The 26,002-nt window shown below is 44.0% G+C and overlaps 4 protein-coding genes across 6 annotated transcripts; all 4 read left to right on the top strand.

The window, feature by feature from the left end:
• Positions 1-590: 590 nt before the first annotated feature.
• LOC131289153 (uncharacterized) lies at positions 591-3,776 on the top strand. 3 transcript variants are annotated; one of them, XM_058318359.1, is made up of 4 exons: positions 591-726; positions 1,135-1,375; positions 1,469-1,590; positions 3,438-3,776. In XM_058318359.1, the coding sequence occupies exons 1-4, from the start codon at positions 637-639 to the stop codon at positions 3,633-3,635; spliced, it is 651 nt and encodes a 216-aa protein (XP_058174342.1). In that variant the 5' UTR covers positions 591-636; the 3' UTR covers positions 3,636-3,776. The 3 variants fall into 3 exon arrangements, with proteins under 3 accessions (XP_058174342.1, XP_058174344.1, XP_058174345.1); XM_058318361.1 differs by lacking the exon at positions 3,438-3,776 and adding an exon at positions 2,003-2,219; XM_058318362.1 differs by having other exon boundaries at positions 672-813.
• Positions 3,777-4,988: 1,212 nt separating this feature from the next.
• On the top strand, positions 4,989-6,463 carry LOC131288495 (glutathione peroxidase-like). The gene is made up of 3 exons (XM_058317637.1): positions 4,989-5,187; positions 5,387-5,508; positions 6,275-6,463. Exons 1-3 carry the CDS (start codon positions 4,989-4,991, stop codon positions 6,461-6,463), a joined length of 510 nt encoding a protein of 169 aa, XP_058173620.1.
• Positions 6,464-10,790: 4,327 nt separating this feature from the next.
• On the top strand, positions 10,791-13,262 carry LOC131284694 (mucin-2-like). The gene has a single exon (XM_058313558.1). It carries the CDS (start codon positions 10,791-10,793, stop codon positions 13,260-13,262), a length of 2,472 nt encoding a protein of 823 aa, XP_058169541.1.
• An 8,496-nt stretch (positions 13,263-21,758) lies between these two features.
• Positions 21,759-22,231, top strand: LOC131288464 (uncharacterized). Its single transcript, XM_058317598.1, has 2 exons — positions 21,759-21,872; positions 22,004-22,231. Exons 1-2 carry the CDS (start codon positions 21,759-21,761, stop codon positions 22,229-22,231), a joined length of 342 nt encoding a protein of 113 aa, XP_058173581.1.
• Positions 22,232-26,002: the final 3,771 nt, after the last annotated feature.

The raw sequence follows: 26,002 nt of genomic DNA, 5'->3' as shown, positions 1-26,002 counted from the left end.
TTGTCAACCGGGATGATTTGATATTGGAATTTCAGGTCGACAAAACACGATTCATTTATTTTGTTGCCTGACATTGGTGTGTGGGCCAATCCAAGGATTTTTTGGTCATTTCTTTTTCTGCTCTTTTTTTTCTTTTTTATGTGAATGTTTGCTTTTGTGTTAAAAAAATTCGCATCCGTAGGACATAGACCATCGGAAACTGATCTTACACATGAGAAGTGCATTGTACGCACCAAAAAATTAAAATTGTTATTTCAACCATTATTTTAAATTGTGACCAAGGTTTTCGAAGCTTGTTGAATTCAGCTTCGTTCTAGTGGTGGGAAAATCGATTTCCTACTAAGGACATGAATCCCCAAATCCGAATCCCAACCCATCAAACAGTTGCGAAATGATGTAAAGTTCAATCAATGTCCAATCCATTCTTTCTCACGTTACTCGTGTCCATATCGAGCCGCATCAAATTCAAATAGATTCACAAATCGAATCTGCTTCATTTCCCAAGGGATTCAAATTTGATTCGAATCCATCAAATCGAGTCCAATCCTACCGTGAAGAGATCGAGTCTTCGAATCTTCCCATCACGATTCTGCCAACCCTAATCAAAACACACAGAGCAACACACTTGCTTCTCAAATGAATAATTTCACAACACTTCGTGCGATAGCGTCGTTTGGTAACGTTCTTGTTCGGTATCAATTTTGTGCGTTCTCAAGTCCAAAGCAAGTAAGTAGTCTTTATCACGAATAAGATTTCTTACGAATGTTTTCCGCAAGAAGTGCTGTCCTGTTGATAGTCGGTGTATTAATAGCCGTGAGTATTTTTGGACTTTGGTCCTTAGTTTACCCGGTGAGACGGAACATCGTCTCTGCCGGTGGTGATGACCAATATGCTTCGAAACACCTGATGTACATTACATGGCGCATATGCAATGATGCAAGTCACCATCCGATTCCATTTGTTTGTGCCACACGATATCGTTGCCTAGACGACTTCCGCCGTGCGTGCGGGTTGGGGAGCGTTGTGCACGATTTCCCATCATTCAATATTTACAGATAAGAGCATACCGATGGACTCGTTACTTCATGGTGCATATCTTTTATTTCCCCTTCTTGAACGACCACCAATTTATAGTACGGAGCCAATCGTTACTACAGTCAGTCTACGACGAAACAGGGCGACGGAACCATGGAGGATTACAAGAACGCTAAATCGGTGTACGATTTCACGGTGAAGGATTCGCACGGTGCCGATGTGAGTCTGGAAAAGTACCGTGGCAAGGTGCTGCTTATCGTCAACATTGCGTCGCAGTGCGGCCTCACCAAGGGCAACTATGCCGAGCTGACGGAACTGTCGAAACAGTACGCGGACAAAGGTAGGCCAGTGGCCAAATTCGGCGAGCCAATTTCCAGAATTTTCTACGTTAGACAACATTGTTAATTGTTCGCCCGCTTCGATTTGCTTGCAGAGTTCAAAATTCTATCTTTCCCGTGCAATCAGTTTGGTGGCCAGATGCCGGAGGGTGACGGAGAGGAGATGGTTTGCCACCTTCGTTCGGCCAATGCCGAGGTTGGAGATGTTTTCGCTAAGGTATGTTAAAATGTTTTTTCTTGTTAGTGCTTCATGTTAGATACTCTATAGATATGTATCAGTAGAGCTTATCAATAGAACAGATAGTAAAAATTAAATAACTCCCAATGATAGGGTCACGGAGGTATATAATATAGTTTGCATGATCATATTTCACAGTTGCGTCAGAATTTCCGCACACACAAAATGCACCCACACGCATACAGGAGTGGGGATGGCGTCGTAGTTGGCGTTGAATTATTTACATGACACTTTAAATCGCATGCATGGTGTGTTGCGTTTTTTTTTCTAGAAATTGCTAACAACCTAGTGATTCCATTGCTGGCAGTAACTTTTTCACCCCGGTTTGCTCATAACACACCCGAATGCTCATCTTTTCGCTACGTTTACGAACACCCCTCTTTTTACCCAGATCGATGTAAACGGTGATGGCGCACATCCACTCTACAAGTATCTCAAGCACAAGCAGGGTGGCACTTTGGGCGACTCAATCAAGTGGAACTTTGCCAAGTTTCTGGTGAACCGCGAAGGACAACCGGTGGATCGTTATGCACCCACGACGTCGCCCAGTAACATTAAGAAGGACATTGATAAGCTGTTAGGTTAGGGTAGGCAGGGCCCGGGGGACGCGAGGTTGGAATGGTTTATGATGCAGCTAGTCGACGCCGATAATAGGAGTAATTTGTTAAGCGAATGGAACCGTTGCGGTATTTACTGTTGGAATTGAAATCATCAGGCCGGTAATTTCTCGGCTTATCTGTGAATCTTATTGTACATCAAAAATCAATAAATTTGTTTTCCAACACTGGTTATGGTTTAACATTGGCATGTTATTTGTATGGTACACACATGGTTAGCAATAAGTTTCAAATTTTTGAAAATCATTATGGGTCAAACAGGAGTGTAGGAAGTTAATTGCTATAATCTAAATGTTTGTTCGAAAATTTATTAATAATTAAAAAAGAGTCCGGGGGGTCCGCGAAAGCCGAGCGGTAGCGCCGGTTAGAACATCGGCCCATGAGCGCCAGGGCTCACCACCTCGACTGCGTGGGTTCGAATCCCAACCGAGACCGGACCCTCCCCTGTACGAGAGGACTGACTATCCACGTACAACAGGGAAACAAGTCTCGTAAGCCCTTAACGGGCAGGCATGACCAAAGAGGTCGTTACGCCAAGAAGAAGAAGAGTTAAAAAAGAATACGACTTTTAACAAAGGCAATGATTTCAAGAGTTCAGCCCATGAAAAATCATTTGCCTTCGAGATCACACAAATCCCTAGGTAGACAACAATGTTTTTAACGCCAGTTTAATAAGAGGATTTTGGATTGGAATGTTTTTCTAATTGCCTTAAACGTGCGCTTTGAAAAGTAAGTAATATGCTATCATAGTATAAAACAAATTGATTGTTTGGTTACTTTTAGCCACTTTTTTAGCTGGTTTTTAGGGTAGATCTTACCTAGCGGTGCTATTATTTTAACAATGCGAATGCTCGCCCACAAATGTTACTTCTCAGCATAGCGAGGTTAGCTAGAACTGGCAAATGGTTACTTGGACTGACCGTTTTTGAAATGTATCTTTTATCAGAATTCTACGGAACAACGGTGTTGTAGAAAACTTACCATGTAGCATGCAATATAAACATTATCGAACAGAACAAAGTAAGATACATTTATTGCATGTTTTGAATTTTTTTAAAATTAATTTAACTGATGCATGCAGAGTCGTCAAAATAAGGGCCTTACTAGAGATTTCGAGATGCATATAAGATTTTTCATCATAATTCAACAGATTATTACAAAAGGCACGTTTAGACCCATCAGTAATTACCAAAATCTCTTCAATTGTAGATCAAAGTGAATGGTGACGAGGCCGATCCGCTGTACAAGTACCTGAAGCACAAGCAAGGCGGCATTCTGGGTGACTCAATCAAGTGGAATTTCTCCAAGTTCCTGGTCAACAAGGACGGTCAGCCGGTAGATCGCTACGCACCGACCACCTCGCCCAAGAGCATCGTGAAAGACATCGATAAGCTGCTGCAGGCATAAGCTGCTGGCCCAAGCATGGCACACCAACACGCTTGTTCCGACCACTAGTATCACAAATGCATTTGCATTTTTCGCTTTTCACCTCTACAATATGCTAGTATAGGAATTTTTCGTTCAAAAATAAAAACTCATTCGTTGATTCTGTTAGTTTTCGTTGTATCTTGTATCGCTTTCAATTACCCTTTTCAATTGAACTTCCCACCTTGGCTGAGATTGAGAAAAAGTGAAGCTATACGTAGCTAAATAAATAAATCTTCAACCATTGTTGTAATCAAAGTTCAGTAAACGAACTCACGCTATAGACTCACATAGTCAAATTCGACGTACATAAATGACACGGTTCTGTAAATTACAACACCAACATTTTGATAAACACAGAACCAACAGTACAGCACAATCATGCGTTAGTTAACCTACTGAAAAATGCGAACTGATGGAGGAAACGGAGCTAAATCTTTTGCATTATTCATGCGTCTAAGACCGATGTAGGAAGTAACCAAAAAAAAGGAGAATTTCTATTTAACCCATTCAACCCGTCCCGCACCGCTTCAGTATACCGTGGATATCGTTGCTGGTAGGGTTAACTTTCCAATCGCGTTCTGCTTTACACAAATATTACCGGTAAGCTTTGGCAGGGACCTTGTGGTGAAGACATTGCAACAATGTAATTTTAAAATAATAGAATTTTCAAATGCTTTGAGAAAGTTGTGTGTTTGTCAGCGAAAAATTGGGCCCTTGGTGTTTGATGATTGCGGGTGTGACGTTAGTTTTCTAACTGGTCGTGTTAACACCTCGTGTTTGACCTGTGATCCCGTTGCCGGTTGGTGATCGTCGTTGTCAACATGGCTGATGAAAACCGTAGAACTGTGATCCAGTGCGATCTTTTTGATACTACTTTGCATATGCCGACCTTATTTTATAATTCCATGCGTCATTGTTGCTGCATTTATTTATTTAACGGATTCTTTGCGCTAACAAAAACTTTTCATGTGTTCAAATGATCAAACACGATGACCTACTCAATTTATTTTATAGTTTTTCGTAACTAATTTAGCAAACTTTCTTCCTATCAGACAGGAAAAAGCAAGGTTATCAATTTTTGTTTATGTGTAGCTGCACAATTTCGTTGCGTATAACTTACGATGAATTTGGTTAAAAGGAAGATTTCCGTTCCATTATTTTAGAGTAATCAATCTTTTTTGGATCCATTTTAAAAAAATCCCCTGTAAACTTGTTGGTTATATTTTTTGTAAAATATCTAGCAATAGCTTAATTTGGTTTAGTAACGATGTTTAGCTTCTAACTATTCGACATGCGATCGCTTAGGGCGGTTAGATCTTTCAGCAGTGGAAAATGCAATCGGCAACGGAGAAGGCAAAATCAATTTTCGAGTTCACCGCCACCGATCTGAATGGAAACGAGGTCCAACTCGAGCGCTACCGCGGATCGGTGTGTCTGATCGTGAACTTCTCCACCAAGGATGCCACGTTCGACAAGGTGTTGAGTCTTCTCACGCCACTCTACCGAAAGTATCACAACGACACCCGAAAAGGTATGGAACATGGTGGGACCCAAAACCGCCCCAGAAACATTGGCCGACCGGGGCGGGGCTCCTGGGGCCAATGTCAGCGGCTTCCCGGGAGACCGTGTCTCGGTTGTAGAAATGTCCACTAATCTTTTTCTTTCCCCTCCACTCTCGCCAATGATTCTATGCCTTTCCACACGATGCCGTTCCACGTGACACCGGACAGATTTGAACGTCCTCTTCTTCCCATGCTTCCAATTCGGTGCCAAAGAATCGACGGACGAGATGGTGCAGCGCTTCGAGAGTGCGACCGGCGGTTCGATCGGTGAGATTTTCGCCGAGATAGAGGTAAGAACCTGGCCACCGGTGGCATCCTTACTTGGCATCCGTGCCGCCCGAAGCGCATTTGATACGGATCAAATAAGGAAGACTCTCGAACCGGCGGAGGATCGTCCATGGCGATCCAAGTGATTCGTGTGGCGTTCTTGGAATGGAGAGATTTTCTCACAGCGCTCGTTTCACGCTGCGTCCCTTCGCGTGTTTTTCGATGGGGATGTTTTTATCTATCACCGGTAAATCGCCTCCCTCCTCCCTCTCTCTCTTTTGCGCATGTCACCGATTACTGTAGCACGCGCTTTTCATCTTAATTGATCTGGGTCACATAGCATCGTTTAAGGGCGCCAGAGTCGCCATGCCCATCGCAATAAGTGCCAGATGATTAATTGCTGACCTTCGGTAGCATTTTTTTCTCACTATTATCTGGCATGTTTGGCAGAGGCACTCGGGTATCACGAGTACAAAATAGTGTTCGGCGTTCTTCTTTCCCCCTCAATCAAGCGATTTCTCGTCCTAGCGATAATTCTCCGGCCCACCAGTATGTTGGACAGCATACCTCCACGAGTCGGAGCCGGCCAATTTCGCGGTCATCCTTTTATACATCTGCCCGTGTTAAATACATATTGAATTGCGTATGCATTTGGTCATTCTACTTCATTGCCGTTTGCGTTGCCCCAGAACTGTGGGGAACCATTTTTTATCACTTCCCCCTAGTCGATTTTATTTTTATTTCTCCGGTTTTGTATGTTACAAATTTTCTTCTCTATCACCCACCTAGGTTAATGGCTCAAAGGCCCCGGGATTGTACAGGTATCTGAAGGCGAAAAAGCCTGGCAACTGTGGCGGCTTCGTAAACAGCAACTTCACCCTCTTTCTTACCGACCGTCAAGGCGTACCGGTGGAAAGGTTAAACGCTGGAATCCATCCCTACACGCTGGAGGATATGATAGAGAATTTGTTACGCTGAGCTTTTGGCTAGAGGTTGGCGAAATAAACACACTTCTTGAAATTTTTATTTTTACGACCGTCCGAAATATTCACTTATCATCCGAACGAAAATAGGATAGCTAGTTAATTTCATTCATTCAAATGCAACATTTCACAGCTATTTCAAATTGTTTCGAGTTTATTAATGATAATTATGCAGATTTGCTCTGCTTTCAATAGAAATACAAATACAGAACATTATAAAACTGAAAATCCAATTATTGTTTCTTACCTTTTGCTTAACTAATCATGCTAAAAAATTGGTTGCATGTTTGTTTTTCAAATTGCTGCTTGTTAGCTTCTTCCTTTCCAAAAAATGGTCACAAATTTAAAGCATTTTTTCCACAATTAGTCGGTTTTTGTAATATCGATCATTATCGTTATTTATAGTGAAATATTCTATTAGAATTTAGTTTTCTTATGCTGTATATAAAAGTACAACAATCTTTTAATTTAATCTTCTTTCATAAAATCTTTCGTATGTCCATTGTTACATTTTGTTTGATTACATTAATGCTCGAATGCAGACGCATAACTAATCAGGAATAATTTGTGAAAATTAGCTCAATTAATCACATCATGTGTCGTTACTAAATTTGTCTCTAGTCTTGCCAAAAAATTTTTAGTATAAGGGAACATTTTCTTCGTATATTTAAAAAGATAAACAATCCCAGGTTTCTCCGTCGCTACAGCTTCACCACAACCAGAATACGGCCTCCCAGCGTAGAAATACATTCCTTGTTTGCTATAATTTGAATGTCGAGGCTGCACGAAATTCTTAACTGGCCACGCAACTTGGGACAGTCCAGAGAGGATTAAAATGCCAGCGAATAACGGTGTAAACAGCAGTTATGATTTTTGAGCTCGAAACTCCACATTTTGTGTCCGGTTTTTAAATGTTACAATGTGCTACCTTATTCAATTCGAATTAAAGGATTCCATTAAATTAATGATGTGTAAGAATACGAATAAGGGAGTGTACACGTAAATTATGGAGAATTTTAGTAGATTTTTTGTAAGCGTGCTCAAGACTAAAGGTTTTCATTCGTTTATGCATTAATTTGCCTTACTTATGGATGTATTAATTTTATGAAATTTGTCTTGGTTTTTTAAGAACAAAATATTGTATGCTTCACAACAATATAATAGCTGCATTCTAGTGATTAATTTTTGACCAAAAAGCGTGTTTTAAAGATATCTTATATTAAAGCCTTTACAACATTTATTTTCTTCACATATTCAGAAGAGTTTTACAAATCCCCTTTTAATTTTAGAATACATAAGAACTTATTTCTAACAGTTGCATTGAGTATCCGTTAATAAATTCTCGTTTACCAAAACCTGCATTTTTGAGGTGTTTTAAAAAATAATCATCTTCACGTTTAATGACGCGTTATTATTTTGGGCTAATAACAGTGTATGAAAACTAATATAAGCATACTAAAATTGCATTCTTCCATTTTTTGTGACATTCAAATACATTCGTTGAGAAAAATATTCGAATTCCAGAATAAATTACAGCGCCCACGATCTACTACGCGTTAAGTAATCCTCCGGCAGAGAAAGTATCAAAACTCGAATTTAAAAACAACGCAGGATCTTGAACTTTACTGGCGTCTTTACCACCCAAGGTTATCCAGCTTGCGCAGGTATTTCCGAATAACGATTTGAAATTGTGAATCAGTTCGGTTTATGATCCCGTGTGTAAAATGTAACCCATTCTCCCGGCAAACCTTTCACGCGGCCGTCCCAAACCCATTCACACCGGTTTCAGGGAAGCAGGAAGCACCGTAGCCCGATAATAACCCGGACACTTAATTGGTGCAGCCAGTCATTTGGGACAGTGGGTACGTAAGTTCGCGTCCTTGAAACATCCCTAACCGGCTTCCGATATGTATGCATCTATGATTCGGCGCGATCGGGTTTGCAACAGCTCTTCCCGATCGTGAACCGTTCTTTCTCTCTCGCATTTGATCCCGACTTTGGTGTGGCCAGAAGTTGTGAGTCGCGCACGGTCAGCATCATCCACACCGGTGACCATCACCGCAATCCTCGGCTGGGGCTGGGTACTAAGGTCTGACCACCCGACGTGGAGTCCAAGTGCAAGTCCAAGTACAAGTTTACCGCTCGGCACGAAGAGATAGAGAGAAAGAGGGAGCGCAATGGAGAGTGTCACAGAAAAACAAAACCAAACCGACTCACCCCACATCGGCCAACCGGTCGCCAAACAGTCGCATCGTCTCTTTCCTTCTGCGCGATCGGCTCGGCGGCGGTCGGGCGGACATGCCTTACAAGTCGGACTCAGGGTAGCAAGCACTATGGTCTGGTCACCGCCGCCGAGCGTCTTCCCCCGCCCGTAAAGGATCGGCCTCTCGCGCCGTCGGAAGGAAGTCTATAAAATGCGGATCACTGGACGGAGTCAATCAGTTCGGTTCAGTTCAGCGTGGAGAAGCGCAGCGAGAGTTGTACGGAAAGATTGTGTTACGATTAAGCACGACTAACCCACCGTTTCGGTCGTGTTGCGCGTTGGGGCTCCCTCCAAGGATTATATGTTTGCTGAAAACGTTTAATCGAGAGCCAGTTCGATAGAGTTCGCTCGTTCAGAGCAAGTGAAAATGTGAGTAAGATTCTACACGAAATCACGTGGTCACGGGAAAAAGTTTACAAGCAGCAGTTATAGACGACAGAACAGTGTTACGTTAGTTCATTATGTTTTTTTTTTAAATTAATACAAAATTTTGTGAAAAGAGAGGTTTCATTGCAAATCAATACTTTATGATTGTTTTATAGAAAATGTTAAACTTGTTGCAAACGTTACTTATGAGATTCGAAATTGTTGGTCAATTCATATTTATGTGCATTTTATACTACAGTATTTATATGATTTTTATGAAAAACTATAACGGATAAGAGTTTTATGTTTGTTTTACTCTATCCACTCAGCTATTTTCGTGGAAATAGGAAAAAAAACGAAAGGAAATTTCGTGTAAATATAAAACGATGTAACAAAATATCGTTTGATATTTTGGTTCCATTCTAGAACCCTGAAACTTTTTTGACATTAAATTAAGTTAACATGCAAATATATTTAAAAAATTAATTCAAGTGAAGTTGAAAAAATTATTTCAGCGTGTTTAGAATATTGAAAGCCAAGTAAACATTTCATGAACTGGAGAACATTATTTAGTTGTGTCCGTTTTATTGGGATAGGATTTAGATTATATTTTGTAAATTTGTTTTCTGATAACATCCTACAACTGAAATTTTATGAATTTTGTATTTGAACAATTTTTTAAATTTTTTTAGGTTTACATTACTAACTAATGTTTTAAAAACTAGAAACGAAACCATTATCATGATAAGTTAATAATTTATGCAGTAAGCCAGATTCAAGATCACGAACAATGTTTTGTTGAATTTTATTGTGTATATTTCAATCCAAAAATGAATTTAAAGTCGTCAAGCAATGGCACTTGTAAAGTCTTCGTTCATCCTATTAGAACTTCTCCGTTCCAGCCAAAAGATCATGGCTAGCGCTGGCAACATTTTGGACGTTATCCCATCATTCCATGAAACAGAACAACAAAAACAGGTTTGATGTCCGTTGATTTTTGGAAGGCTCCGTAATCCTGCCCAAATGTCACAATGTGCCTTTAGTCAGAAATCCTAACGACAAAAATTGTCCGCTAAATGTCAATTGAATTAGAGCTTGGCAGCTGACCGTTCCTCATGAATGGCAGATTACTTCTTCGCCGAAAAAAAGCAACAGGGAACCACCTGCTGACACCTGGTATGGTTGTCAGGGAGATATGAAACGGATCAAGGGAGGAACGATCGATAGAGTTCTCGTGTATATATGAGAATATTTCTTCGAATCTTCAAAATGATCTTTTAAAAGATTTAAACTATTTTTCTCATGCTGAATTCAAATTGAAATTCAAAGATTAACGTTTTGCCATTTTGATGAGATTTATTTGCCGCTTCAGGCGGATATGGAATCGAATGCCCAAAATATCGCAATGAACCTGTATTATACTTCCAAAACCGTTTAGTACATTGGCGTATGCTGTCATAAGAAAACGTGCGTTGAAGTCGTGCCGCATCGTAAAATTGATTACGCGTTTTTATTTCTCTCGCTCTACTTTTGGGACTTGATTCTCGTGGACTTGAACCATTGTTTGGGCTTGGACCTGTTTATTTTTGACGTGACAATCGTGACGCTGGTATTGCGCTTTCGGTTTCAGCGGACATCAAACATCGGAAACTGACGCTATGTAGCCCCAAACCCCATTTTTTTCGCTTCCAGAATGCTCATCCAACTGTTCGCGCCCTACCTGGCGCTGTTCGTGGGGTCTATCGGCGCCGGTTATGTCACCGTACCGCTTCAGAGTCCCGCCGGCGTGACCTACGTTAACAGCCAGCAACACATCGGTCTTCTGGCAGGTCCGGTGCGCTACACGTCCTCCGCTGCCGTATCTCCCGTCTCCCTGGTGGACGCCCGTTCCGGCGCCGTCGCGGTAACGCCCGGACCATCTCCCACGTACTACTCGTACAACGTGCAACCTCAGGCCGTGTTTGGAAAGGCAAGCTACACGCCGGCGGTCCAGTATCACCACACTTCGTACGGTAGCCCCACGGTTCGGGTCTACGAGCCGAAGTCATTCGTGTACGGTGTGCAAGCCAACAATGTCCCGTCGACGCACACGGTCCATACGGTTCCGGTTTCCGTCTCGACAACGCAGTATCATCACCACACCCCGGAACAAGTTCCGGTGACTCCAGCACCGCATCATCCCACTATCGCCGTACCCGTGCCTACACCCGTGCCTGTTCACGTCCCTGTTCACGTCCCGGTACCAGTCCCGGTGACTCCAACCTATACCAAAACGGTCACCACAGGTCCGACGTACGTAACGCCTCAGGAGAAACCGATTGTTCCGGTGGTACGCTCTCGCAAGTTCAAGGTACGCCGCCCGGCCATCCAGAATCAGTTCTACGACATCGAGGAGCGCGTCATCATCCGACCCGTCGGTTCGGCGCTGGTCGAACTCGAGCAGCCCATCTCGCAGACGGAAACGCAGTCCAAAACCACCAAGACCACCACGACCACGTTTGTGGAGAAGCGACCTCCGGTGTACATCCCAGCGCCGCCACCACCACCACCACCACCACAAGAGGAGGTTCACCCTCAGGGAGACTCAGGCTACGGTACACGCATCGGACGTCCCCGTGTTGTGACGCAAACAACGACGGTCTACACCGAGCGGCCTCAGGTGGTGGTACAGAAGAATACCTACGATCGTGTCCGCGTTAGTTCACAGGAAAGCACGCAATCGGCCGCATCGACCAGCAAGAGCTCCGACGCCGAGTTTATCGATACCTCAGCGAACGTCCCACAACAGCGACCCTTCTTCACGCAAGGACACGCCATCTACCATCCACAGCAGACGGCATATGTCCCGCATCACTACGCGACTAACCTAGGTCCGCATCCACTCTTGTACCATCCGGGAAATGCAGGACATCTGTTGCACCATGTTGCCTACCAAGGCCAACACCACGCGCTTGTGGCGCACCCTGGAGCTGTGCATCCGGGTTTCGTATACCACCAGGTACCGTCGACTACTCCCCTGTATCCCGTGACTCCCGTCGGCCCGACGGCACCCGGTTCGGATTGCGATCGTGAGGCTAAGGCTCCCGAGTACCTTCCTCCTACACAGACGACTCCGGTGGCTACGACGACAACCAAACCTCCCACCTCTAGCTCAGTCCCCGTTGCGGACGCGGAAGAAGAGTACGATGACTCAATCGTGGTGGATGCCCGATCCGGCGCCGGACAGTCCCACGATACGGACTATGAAGATTCGACCGCATACGAGGAAGCGGTAGGAAGCAGTTCGACCAGTACTACCACAGTGGCCACCCCGACGTACCGCCAGCATGACAAGTACCGTGGAGAAGAGGAAAGTCACACCCAGAGTCCGAGTCGGAGTCAGAGCCAGGAGCGATCCTCGATCGAGATCAGTTACGCGACGCGCACCACTCCAGCAAGCGACATCGTCGCGTTCGATCCGTCAACTTCTGCGGGAGTTTTCAACCTGGGACCGTCGCCCACGGCCTTCCGCGGATCGTTCTCCACTACCACCCCCCTCCCCACGACCATTTCCCTCGATGCCGGATCCAGCTCGATCGCTTCCAGCACGCCGCAGCGCTCGGTGACCATCATCTCCTCGACAACTCCACGCACCGTCTCGGCACGCTTCAGCGAAACGGACGACTCAGTCACCGCAGGTCGACTGGAGTCTTCCAGCACTTCCGGTTCCATCTCCTCGCAGTCGGTGGTGGTCGGCCAGGGACTCACGCAGGAGCAGATCCACACCAACCAGGAGCAGTTCATCAAGCTGCTCTCCGAGCGGGACTCGATCGCGGAAGTTGGCTTTGGCCCGGGCAAGGGAGATACCTCCAGCACGCTGATCGACGCTTACGTACGCAGCCGAGTCCTGTCCGCCACGCCGGCTCCCCGCGACGCCAAGGAAACGTCGCGCACCGTCAACATCCGCCGGATCGTCGTATCGCGTCCAGTGGAAACGGAGCAGGAAGTTGAGGTACGCGAGCAGGGTTACGCTACCACCGTTTCGCCGCCGTCCTACGAGCACAAGCGGGACGTGAGTGAGGTGTCCACGGGCAGGAGCGACGCGGCCAGCGATGAGTCGCAGCAGCCACCCGTTTACGTGAACGCCAAACCGCCCGCGTTTGCCGACGACAGTAACAAGAAGTAGGATTTCTTCTGGAAAGCCGTCTCTGCGGAGCTAGAGGGTGCTTTTCCTTTCCATAATTGACAGCAAACCACAAGAGGCAAGAGGAGGGTGGCTGGGAATCCAGCTTTAAGCTACGCACAGTTGTTATATTTATCGTTTGTTCAGTTTACCTTAAATAAATCAATATTTAATAAATACCAACATAGTCGTATATTTTATTTATTTGTTTACTGTATGTAGTGAGTAAAATGTATTGAGGAACTTGGTTTTTTGCGAAGTTTTCAAAACTATACACTACATGAATCAGTCAGCATAATTTCTTACTAATTTGTTGAAGATTGCACGTTTAATTAACAAACTTACAAACGGCAAAAATACAAAGTAATAATTTTAATTCCAAATAATAATTGATGATGACAGGTTTTTTTAGCAAGCATTTCATGGAATAATATAAGTCGAATTTAAACAATTTATTTAAAATTTATTTAAAAATTTAAATAATTGCATGGAATAACATTGTTTAGTGTTCATTCTTAATTATACCAACTGCGTTGAGTACAAGTGCAGCTTTCACATACTGTTTGAGAAATGAAAGTATATTAATTAGGTAAAATGTTACAAAAGATAAAAAACTTGTATAAAACTGTCACAGATAGTATGAATAGGTATCTTATGGGTGTTTCTTAACAATGAGAGAGATTAAATGGTGGGTTCGAATCCCAACCGAGACCGGACCCTCCCCTGTACAAGAGGACTGACTTTTCACGTACAACAGGGAAACAAGTCTCGTAAGCCCTTAACGGGCAGGCATGACCAAGAGGTCGTTACGCCATGAAGAAGAAGATATGTCTAAAAGTTTACGTAAATTGTAATTAAAATAATATATATCGTAACGTGTAATACTAATTTCATTTACATCATAAACTAATTTTCATTTACATCACATTGATTTTTTTTAAATAAACTTCACACTACGTTTTGAAGCAACGGAATGGACACACTTATAGCATATAGAAAAAATATGTTGTTATCATAAAGTGTCTTAAATTTAGCCAAGAAACGATGTGGCTAATAATTGTCAAGAAACGATGTGTTGAAAACTTTGTTATTGTTTTTTTAAATGTAATCTTTACATTCGATGTCCTTTCTTTTGTATAATTACAGACGTTTATGACCGCTCTTATTTGTTTTACTACTAAGTTTCCAGTCAATCACGTTTTACTACTATCAAACTAAATCATTTTCAATTATATATGTTTGTGTAGATAATATTCAAGATTTTTCACTTCTTTTGCTTCAGAAAATATTAATTTTTTTTTTTTGTTTACGTTAGGTTACATCAATCTTCACTGTATTTCAATCAGCTAGTTTTACTGTTGACTTCACTACAGTAACGCTATCAATAAAGTTTTATAAGGATTTTCAGTTGTTTTCATCCGTCGAAAAAAAAAATCCGCTCATGTAGAGTAGATGTTTTTAATTTTGAAATTGAATGAACAGGGGTTCATTTTAAACTTTATACATTTTTTTGTTTATTTTACACTACTGATGAGTTTTTGAGAATCCAAAAATACCTCTATATAATAATATTTACGCTGCGTGCATTTAAGGGTTAATGCTAACAATAATAGGTAAATAGTTTTTTTTACACAATGTACAAATGCTACGTTATGTAAGTGTCATAAGGAAAAACTTTTCTTCATGTAAGACTCCAGAAACATCCATGGTTTTTGTTCGTCTCCCAAATGCATGAATCTTTACAATCGCACCGGATAAGTATGCCCTTCCTCCAATATAGGCCACGAACCGACCGAGACGCTTCTTGACTTCCGACGCTGAAGACGAAATGTCATGCTGACCAGTTTGCCCACAAGATTGTGACCGATGGTTAAACTAGATCGCTAAATGCAATCCACTTGCGCGTCCGATATGAAAGAGCAAAAACAAGGAAAAAACGCATATCGAGAGCAGCGCATTACAAAATCACTGGAAGCGTCCTCAGTGTCCTAGACCTTTTCGGAAGTACGGCCCTTCCCAAGACGCCCGTCGGCGGCGATCGTTGCACGTGCTGCCACAGCCCACAGTCGCAACACATCGCGAAGAAAGGTGGACATAAGCGGCACTGGCGAATTATTAGTTGTCAAAGAAAGGACACTTTGTTAATATTAAAACTGAACACTACTTGCGCTTAAAGTCGAAAGCAGCTTTAATAATTGATTATGTTATTTATTATTAACACGTTGCGTACCAAGCGTTTTAGCACACTTTTTAGTATAATTTTCTAAAATAAAATTTGTTCATGACATTTATTAAACCGACGGTTTTTGAAGGCCAAGCAAAAACTTAGTTTCCCAAAATATTTATATAAAATATTACAATAATTTTTATGCTGCATTTTCATTTATTCATGGGTCAAAAACTTTTTAGAACTAAAACTGCTGTCACCCATAATTGGGTGACGCGGTACGGAACGTGTTAATCAACTTTACTATAATGGTCGACTAATCGTTGAGAGTCTCCCAACGGAAACATTTACTTTGGTCAAAGGACAGTGTTGTGTATTCACCCACTGTGAAGCATGGTCGGGATGCTGTTGTTCCACTTTTCAAGGATAAGGATTTAAAGTTCAATCGTCCCATTTTGGTCGCCCATCCGCAAGAAGTTCACGCCGGGATCCACTCCGGCACGAAAGGTGCAATGGTCCAACGTTCGATAAACTGGAGCGCCTTTTTATTTTTTAAATCGACCTAGTCGCACTCTGCAAGTGTGCAGCACTCGACCTATCTATCTGTTGCGCATCGCCAGCGTCGGCCGCGGATGGTTCCAAAGTCGGGAGCAAGTAACCTTTCGGGAAACCGCACTTCCACACCCCACTCGGGCGACCTGCGACGGCAGTGGCTTCGGCCGAAGGTCGTCCGGGGTGTTCCGTGTCGGGATGCGAAACTGGAGCGTATTTGTTGTGGATTACACGGTCCCGCGTCGCCAACATTGAAGATGTGGTACGGTACGCTCTTCACCTTAAGCAGAAGTGAAAGGACCCAAGGACGTCCGCCCGCGTTGGGGATCCTCTTCCGGTGTGGCTACTGCGTTGCGTCTCGCTGCCAACCTGCTCTTCTTTATTGATTGGAAAACATCCCACGGGTGGTATTCGCAGTGGGCCGAATTCCGATGACCTCCACTCGGCTCGGCAAGCTCCTCCTCGACATTGACCTTGAGCGCGACCGTTACTCTGCCGTCGCAGTAATAACACAACAAGCACGACTGTCTTCGAAGCAACATACCGGCGAAGCTTACCGACCTGTGCAGAGCTTTTGCATACCTTTCGGGCAGAGCTTTCGACCCCGGCAGTGTTCAAGTGTTTGCGCCAAGGAGCTATGCAAGGATGCAGCATTGAGAAAATGAGAGCGAGGCTTCGTGGTGCTCCGAAATAGGGACGATCAATGAGCACAGCGATGCACCGGATATGGTTTGACACTGTTAACAGGTGGTGGGCCAGGAAGGACGGTGCTGGCCTGCGATGCCTCTATTGGTATGTTATTTTAACATTAACATCTTCTAGTCACTATAGCACGATCGTTGAGAAGATGCACAAAACAAACCGTTCAAGCACACGTTCAGAGGAATGCAGTACCATCACGTTAACCAGCCCAAGAGTAGACGACAGTTACGAAACAACTTTGATGAATAAATATTTTTTACCAACATTTCTAGTTCTCATAAAATTTAAAATTATTCTAAGAAGTGCTCATTTCTGGTATACTATGAATGAAGCTGGAAGTGCAGCACACTAATGACTTAATAATGCAGGTTTTTTTTTAATTTCATTTCACAATTTTATAAGTACTGACTAAAATAATAGGATGAAAGTGATCATGTTTAACTGCTGAAGGAGCTAAAAGTTAGGCATCTGAAAGTTAAACATCTGTCTCTCTTTCTTTATATTGTTTCTTTGCTTCATAAATTACTTTGGGGATGAATAAAATTTGTTCTATTTGTCAAATTCAAAGAAACGAGAAAATATTTCAAATTATGTTTAAATCACGTTTTATACCCGCGAATGTGCCATTATTATACTTTATAGTTCATGTCATCGTCACTTCACTTCGTCCATATGCAAAAACATAATTTAAATTCTAATTCAAATGTAGACTACAAAAACGAAAATTTGGGAAAGGTTTGGTTTTTTGTTCTGTCGCATTTGATTTGATACATTTCTTTTGTATTCTTTAATTTACTATTTAAGATATCATATAGTAAGAATATATTATTTTTACTTTCATTTTAATTTTTCAATGATTTCAATTTTCATATGATTTCGAAAAATTGTAAAATTTTATTATTTCGATTTTGCGTTAAATTTCAATTTCCATAACTGTTTAAGAATGTTTTACTGGTTGATGTTGCTATTTGCATGTCAGTTTTATTGGTTACTACTAATTTATTATTTATTGGTTTAACAGTTTTTTTGTATTCTTAAATGTTTATCTTGTCGAAGTTCCAAATTTGATCTTTTTTAATGTAATAATAAATTAAAACCCGTAATTGATATTTACACAAATATTATAGCGCGTACCAATATTTTTGATCATAACGCGTGAACGCACTTTTCTGCTCAACGGCACACGTGACAAAATGATGAATAATTTTTAACGGTAAATTTCGTGTAAAACCGTACGGAACTGCTTGTGCGAACCTTCCGCCATGCACCCCTACGCCGTCGACCCACCACGAGAGCTAATCGCCACACGTGAAGCTGTGCGTCGCAAAAGTGAAAGGAACCGACATAAGGAAGTAACCTGCTACCACCGGGGGTTGAGAGCGGCGTGTGAGAAGGAACAACAAAAAACATCCATCGTCATCCATCGCGTCCCGCGGTCACCGTTCTCGAACGAACCCCGTGTGAACGAGTGTATGTGTGTGTGCGCGAGATCACGATCGTTCACGAGCGCGAGCGCACACCGTTGGCGGCGTGAACCCGATCAATATTCCCCAGCCTGACCTCGGTAATGATCTTTAGCGATGGCGATACGACAGTCGGTGGTCCGACGTTGGTAACAATCAAGGGGCTCACTTTCGATTCTTGTGCAGTTCGCGGCGGATGCTGGGCCGCACACCACTCCGGTTGGTCGACCGACCCTGGAACCGGCGCTGGAATCACCCGAAGGCTTCCGTACGTGCGCCCTCAAGGGTCGCGGCCGGATCGGAGCGAACGGTACAGTCATAAATACTGTTCTTCTCGGTCGGCGCTGCGGAAAGATGATGCCCTTGGCAAAAACTGGGGCCGTGCGGTTGACCGCATACGCGCGAATGTTGGTGTCGATTGTTTGCTCTTGTTTTCGAGCGTGGCAGTGTTGGGTCGGCGGCGCAGGTCAACGATCCCAATGCACTTCGTGGGGAGACGCAACATGTGCTATAGTGTTGCTCTACTTACGATCGATGGATAAAAATGGATTAGCCTTTGATTTAGAGATAGGATAAAAATAAGTTTAAACACTATTTCTACTGATTTTAAACCCACATTTATATTGATGTTATTTGCATCTTGACCAATTTTACTTATTTATTGCAATTCATGTTATTGCCATTTTTATCGACTTCCTACGTCAACATTCTGTTTAAAAGTGTATTTATGTTATTGTTCTTCGCATATTAATCTTTTTATAGACAATAGTTTCAACGTGATCTGTGAATCAAATTGCTAGCAGCCCAATTTCAGCAAAAAACATTTCATTTATAATATAAAAGTAACTATACAACTGGGTTTTAAGACAGAAGAAACATATCCCAGCTGAAATTTTAGGGTATTGTCAGTACTTTATCGTACGAAATTTCATCGGACAAACGATTTTGATTTTATGATGATGTTGAAAACAATCGATTTTGATCAGTGGTTTCCAGTAAAGATCAACTTTTTTATCATTTATCATATACTGGTAATTTGCAATATTCCCAAAAAGTGTGCATTACTGACGTGATTCAAAATAATTTTTATTTTTTTCCATTATATTTCAACAAGAAAAGTTAATACTAAAACAAGAATAATTTTATACTAGCTTATCGCTATTATTATTTTTTGTATTGCTAATCATTCTAAATAGAGTGTACAATGTGTAACAATCTGTTTATAATTAAAAACACTTTTTTTTACAAAACCATAGTTAGTGTCATTTTCTTATCAATATGATGCAACAAACAAACAAGTGTCTTTACTGTGTACTCCCGCGCATACTTACTTGCATCCTTGTGGCGATATAAATGACGCAAGACTCGTGTCGTGTCTCGTTGCTCAATTGAAGTCGTCGATAAATTGATCCACTGACGTGCAGCCTTCTTAACCGCCCGCACAACCCCCGGCTGGCCCGCTGACACGGGGCAATAACATCTGCCTGCCTGCCCACCTGCGACATCTCTCCGTATCGGTGGAACATAATAATTAGAGTCACGTTCACGCGGTCGGCGTTAGGCCACATTAAACGCTCCCGCCAACCGCCAACAAACAACAACGATGTTTCTGCAACATCGACCGTAACCTTGATCTTCAAAATGAGTCTATGAGTGGTAAACAACGATTGGCGCTTCACCGACACTTCCGGATCTAGGGGCTCATCGAACCCCTTTGCCCAGAGGGAGTGCAAACGTTCCATGATGGTAGAGGGCAAATGCGAAAATAAACATAATATCGGAACACGAATTTCCGACCCGAAAGGTGACCCTTTTTGCTGCGACGGATCAACACCATCAAGTTGTGACTTCGATTGTTCCTTGACTCGGAAAGGAAGTTTACGTGAGGCGAAGCCGCGTTCCTACGTGTCTGTCCTCGTCGCCTCGGCTATAGTCTCCCTCCACCTAACGATCGCTGAGGTTTGCTCGTTCGGCCGTACAGGGATCGGGTGTCACGTGCCCGCGCCTGCCGACAACATCCCTACCCGATTTGCAGGAGCTCGCGACCGAGAGCCGAGAGTGACTGGGGACGGGAGACAACAACAACACCCCTCAACGATCTCTCTATCGGAGCGTACACTATCGCGGCGCACTGTCGGGCGAGTTTGTGTATCTCCTTCCGCCCACTGTTCCACCGCGTCGTGCGCGCACAGCCAAAGCCAGCTGCCGGTTACACACTGCCGTGATAGCGGCGATGCCCCGAGAGCAACGGCAGCAGCACGAGGAAGGACCGCTGCTGACCTGCACGAACGGAGGCAGCCATATATAAGAACGCGACCCGTTTCTAGCCGACAGTTTAGTGTGCGCTTTCAAGTAAACATCCATTCACCAGACCAGCGTTAAACCGCGTTCGATTCCAGCCAATCAGCCGCAAAGGTAAGAATGTGTTCTGCTTCGTGGTGAAACGAAAAAAAAAACAAAACCAAAAGTAGTGCACAAAGCGACGAAACGTTGCCCGCGATCGGTGATGCGAAACGAAAGACTTGAACGTGGTGATAAGTGACGAACCTTTTTCCAAAAGCGAAATGAAACAAGTGCGATTTAATTAACCTTAACCTTATGGTGAAACACTTTAGAACAAACCAATATGAGTCCAATTTTTTTTTAGTTTTGAAATAAACTCAACCCAGTAAACTATTCTAATTACCTAATTATAAAATATATAAAAGACTTCCTAAACGTTTGGCACATAGTGAATGAAATCGGAAAATATTCTTCGATTCATTTTCCTTCAATCCATGGTTGGACCTTCGCACGGTTGGGTGACAACGTTCTGAAACGAATGTGCCGTGTGCCTGGCGCCCTTGGTTCGAGATGCAATTGCAAGAAACAGTGCAGAACAGAACAACTAGTGCTCTTTGAGGCTTGAGAACTGGATCGGAAATGCAACCAGGTCGTCGAAGGTTGTTGTAGGTTGTGTTTTGTTTACATCTTCTACATTCCCTCGGGGGAAGGTTGTTGTTTTTTTTGCTCTGCGCCCCAAACGAACCGTTTGATGACGTCACGGTGCATGCTGGTTTGGGTGGCCAGCAGCAACGCTCAGCGATTGCGCAACCCGGTGGACGGTGCAGCACCAGGTCGGCTCTAACGGACACTAAACTGCGTTACATAAATCGGGGGTTTCTCGAAACTGCAATTTCTTCGTCCGACTCCGACTTCTGGCAGTCGATGCAGGGGGATGCAGTTCGGTGTTGGCATGCAGTTGACTTTTCAAATTCGATACACTGCATCGCGCCCCGGGCCCCATTTGGCCGGTCCCATTTTAGTCCCTGGGCGGTTACGTCACGAGCAACGCCGTCGACGATAAGTGCACGATACGCCGTACGCATGATGCCGGCACCTACCCCTCCCCTCCCTCCCAGGGAGATGGTCAATAAATTTCGATGAAAGTGAAACTAATCTCGACCCCACCTGGCTAAGGGGGGTTGCGGCGTGGGGGTGTGGACAGGTTGGGGTTGTGCGTTTTGTAGCGACGATGTTTTAATGTTCTGTTTTGCGCTCTTTCTTTCTTTCTACGGCCCTCCTCCCGCCCGTGACTTTCCCGTGACGGACAGCAGCGTCTTTCCAGCCTTCGAAATGAACAGCCTCATCATCGCCCTGTCGGCCGTGCTTGCGTGCGCCTCGGCCCAAGTCTTCCTGAACCAGCCGATCCCGCTCGCGCTGCACCAGCCGGCTCCGGTGGCCCGGGAGGTAAGTGGTGCCGTGGTGCCGTTGTTACATCATCCAACGGTGCCGGCCAGCGTGCTGCACATATATGCATACGTGTTGCTTATCTTTTCCTACGTCCACACTCTTTCACCCTCTATATCGGGCCCTGCTAGGCGTCGCTCGCTCATCCGGCCGTGGTTGAAAATGCGCTGCACGAGGCCCAGTATCCGGATCAGTTCCGCAACAACTTCTACAAGAACCCGCACATTGCCGATGCGCTCGCCAAGTCGTCGTGGTTCGGTGACAAGGAGATGCCCGTGTTCGAGCGGGAAGCGGACAAGATTCCGCGCGATCGTATCGTGAAGATCTTCAAGAACGCCGGATTCGCCCGGAGACGCTAACTCGTCACGCTGTTCGGCGTGAAGGAGCGCAGAAAGCGACGATCAGTTGAATGATCGTGGTGGACGCTCCAGCATGCGTTTCCGTTAAATAGTGCTCAACTTGCCGCTGTTACATATTTCCCTCTTCCCCGTGCGTTCCGGAAACCCCCTTTTTTCCACCGAGTGAACGCTTGTGATGTTCGTGTCTACTTTCATGTGTACATAGTCGTTAATTTATTGTGCCAATAAATTATTTATTATCAGTTCAAGAAAGTTTGGTTTTTTACGTTATAAGAGAATGGATCATAAAATTTACATATCGAACTACATACGTCCTCTTCGGTCGATTCAATAAACAATTACAGCTCATTACATTCATTACACGTTTGATTGACATGTTTCCTTTCATATTTGGTTAACAAAGGCGTCATTCAACTTTACCGGATTAAATGAAATGTAAACAAAAAATCGTGCATGCATCCTTGCCTTCAGAAAATTAACCAAATTGTCAAGAACTCAAGTAATATTGAGACTTGTTATTCTCTTTGGTGTAACGCCCTGTATATTATTTGGTTTACCTTCATTTCTTACATGCTTATATCAGCGAATACTCAGCATATGCTTGTGCCAGTTAATTTATCTCAGACTCTCATCGATACCTTATAACTTTTCAAATTTATAATTTTCAACGTTCTCATCGTTTCAGTTTGTTCTGTATTTAAAATAAATAAATATCAATTTAGCCCCATCAGCCCATTAGCGCCGGGTCTCACCACCTCAACGGCATGGGTACGAATCCCAACCGAGACCTTACCCTGTTATGTTTTAAGCTTTAAATAAACAGAAATTGTTTATTCAGCATTAGAGTCTGCCCAGGAAACAGGAAACAGCAAACCCGGCTCTTCGAGAGCTAGACGCGTCGTTTCAAGGAGCTGTACCAACTTTAGAGCCATCACAGTTCCGAAATCCTGTACCAAATACTCTTCTACACACTTGCGCCCCTTGCTACAGATTTTGTTGGAAGCTACCAAGCTGGGTTTGTTGGAGCCAGATCCTCCAGAAGTGCCAAGAGCATCAGATAACGACGCACTACCACTTTGGCGTTTTCATGGCGGCCTACGACACCATAGACAGGAAGGAGCTATGGAAAACCTTTAGACAGCTGTGCAGCTTTCCCAAGAAGCTGGTACGGGTACTAGAGGCCATAATCGACGGGGTGCCATCGCTCAGGAAGGTATCTTGAGGAGCGTTAGATTCGACACCCGTGGCGAAAATAAGATCAATTCGTAGTGGCATCACAGTATTGTGCCCATCGGGACAAAGCTAGTGCACAAGCTTGCATAACTTTGTGCGGCTTGTAAGCAATCTTGCATCGCATCAAAAACATTCTCTGTTTTCAAAAATAGTGACGCAAAGCAGAACACACATTGCGAAGAAGTTTGCCATGTTAATCGTATCGTGTCGGTTCGTGGTAGAAGGGGAGCAGGATGGTAGTTCTACGCGTGGATTAAGAGGTTGGGTTCAGTTTTTGAGGTTGGGTTCAGGTTTCAGTCATGCAACAAAACAATAATTTTCATTCAGAATCTAGTTTGAAAAAAGTCACAGTCAGTTTTTGAACCCTTCCTGATCAGCAAAATTGCTTTTAAAAAATATAGTGCCTTTAACAATATCGTCAAAGAATGACAAAATGTGAATGTAAACTTAATCATCGTGGTGATAACTAACCGGTCCTTCAAAGTTCGTATTCAAAACGAAAAAAAATCAAGACATGATACGAGAAAACTCTCAACACCTCGCTGATGTAAACATCTTCCTCGGGCGGCATCTGCTTGCAAGGCGTGCATACAAATCGGTGACATACGCCACAACACACACGATTCCTGTCATACTGCAGCGAACGGTGGATTCCGGGAAACTTCTGCCCACCCCGCCCCTGCACCGGTGGTCGATATTCACCTCCACGCTTCCCTTCCCACCCTTCCGAAGGGACGCCGACAACTGCGCCATTTTTGATGACGTAAAACGAAGGACTCGCGCCACCTACGCGCGATCCAAACCAGCTGCTGCTTCTTCTGCTATTGTTCCCGAGGCCACCAGCACGGTTGTGTGCCTGTGTGGAATGTATGCCTTTCGGTTCCACCCACCCCTTCAACCGCTACCAAAGGCGGCATTGACTGTGTTGGTGTTCCGTCGGCTCGAAAGTTGACACCGTTTGTTGTCGTCTGTAGTTTCCACCTCGCGCACATCGTCGCTCCCCACCGATACCTTTTTCTCGAATGAACCCTCTCGAGACACCATTCCCAACAATACACGCCCGCGCCCGTTCCCCCCCCCACCCCCCCACTCCCCCTTCCCATCTATCGATATCCAGCCCACCGGCATATCCCTTCGTCATTACAACGTCGACCGACGTAGAATTACGTACAAAGAAAAGGCCACACTGCGCAGCTCATTCAAGTTCACGGTTGCAACGGCGCGCTGTTACTACTGTGTACTACCCCCGCACCAGCCCTTTTACCTTGCCATTGAGTCCATTCGGATGCGAGTGATGACGCTGGTGCAATATGCATTGCTCTCCGCTTCGACCAGCGTTTCCAGCAGTTACCTTCTTTACGTTGTGGTGTGTAGATGTTTTAACGGTTCCTACGCAAAAAGGCCAGTCAAGTCCTGCGAGTTTAGAATCCATGTAGCTCCATTATTGTTCAGAAAGGTTGAATCATTTATCCATCTTTTACAAGTTAAACAATTTTCAAGTTGCTTTGTGTGTGGTAGCTGTGGAAAAGTGTGTGGTGTAATATTGTTGAAATCGAAGAGGCAGGATTAAAACCGTAACGTTTTATTCCTTTATCCCGTTGGCCAACCAATGAGTAGGTTATAAAACAAACGGACTTTTCATCAACAGTCGGAAGGGGTTCGTTCCCGTTCTAGTGTTTATGATTCTTGCTACACTTGTACATGAACGCGAAGAAAGAACAATAAAAAAAGGTACACAAAAACATACTTCAACGCCACGAGCAAAACAAGGTGCACAATTCCTGGAACAGGGAATAACACAGCGAAGAGAAAATTTCCCCAAACAGCCTCGCATAACTTTAGCGATTCGCAGAAAGATGGAAAGTTTGTTGTGTTGTTTTCCGAAGCAAAGGCTCGCAGAAGGAGTTTCAAGGGGGGGGAGGAGAAAGGAAACTCGAAGCGGCTTGGAGCGAAGTGGGGTGAAACATTTCACCCTCGTTTTGTTGCCACTCGTCCTCGGTAGCGGGTGGAAAATGCGAACAGTAGATAACTTCACGCAGATAAGGGAACGAGCAAGTGGTACGGTGTTGGCGAGCGAGAGCGCATGTGTACGTCCCCCACCCTTCCCTTTTCGTTTTCTGGCCGGTTTGCGGCATCAAAACTAACACCGACCGACAACGGTCGGCAAATGATAGATTCTGCTCCTCGCCTCGCTCCGAGCTCTAGTGGAAAGATAATCGCCATTCCAGCTACGACCCACAAACCGTCACCCGGTGACGTACGCGAACTCGTCCGAGCACCGTCATCCCAGAGCCGTCGATGTCGTTAAAGCCCGACACTTTTTGCGTTGTGGTTAATGAAATCCACATCCGGATCACATTGCAGAGCAGAGGATGGTAAAGAACAGTGGGGGAAACGGCGGATGGGAGGCGAGAGGTTATTCACGTTTCGTCACATCGTTTCGGGTTGACGCGTGAAATGGTCTCTACCGGAAGGAAGGAACACTGGCGAAGGCAATAAAAATGGGTTCATCGTTTTGATAAGATGTACCACGTTATC

This window comes from Anopheles ziemanni, chromosome 3, assembly GCF_943734765.1.
Source record: "Anopheles ziemanni chromosome 3, idAnoZiCoDA_A2_x.2, whole genome shotgun sequence".
In the NCBI taxonomy this organism is placed as follows: Eukaryota; Metazoa; Arthropoda; class Insecta; order Diptera; family Culicidae; genus Anopheles; species Anopheles ziemanni.
The sequence above is the reverse complement of the archived record's forward strand: the minus strand, read 5'-3'. Positions and strand labels throughout refer to the sequence as shown.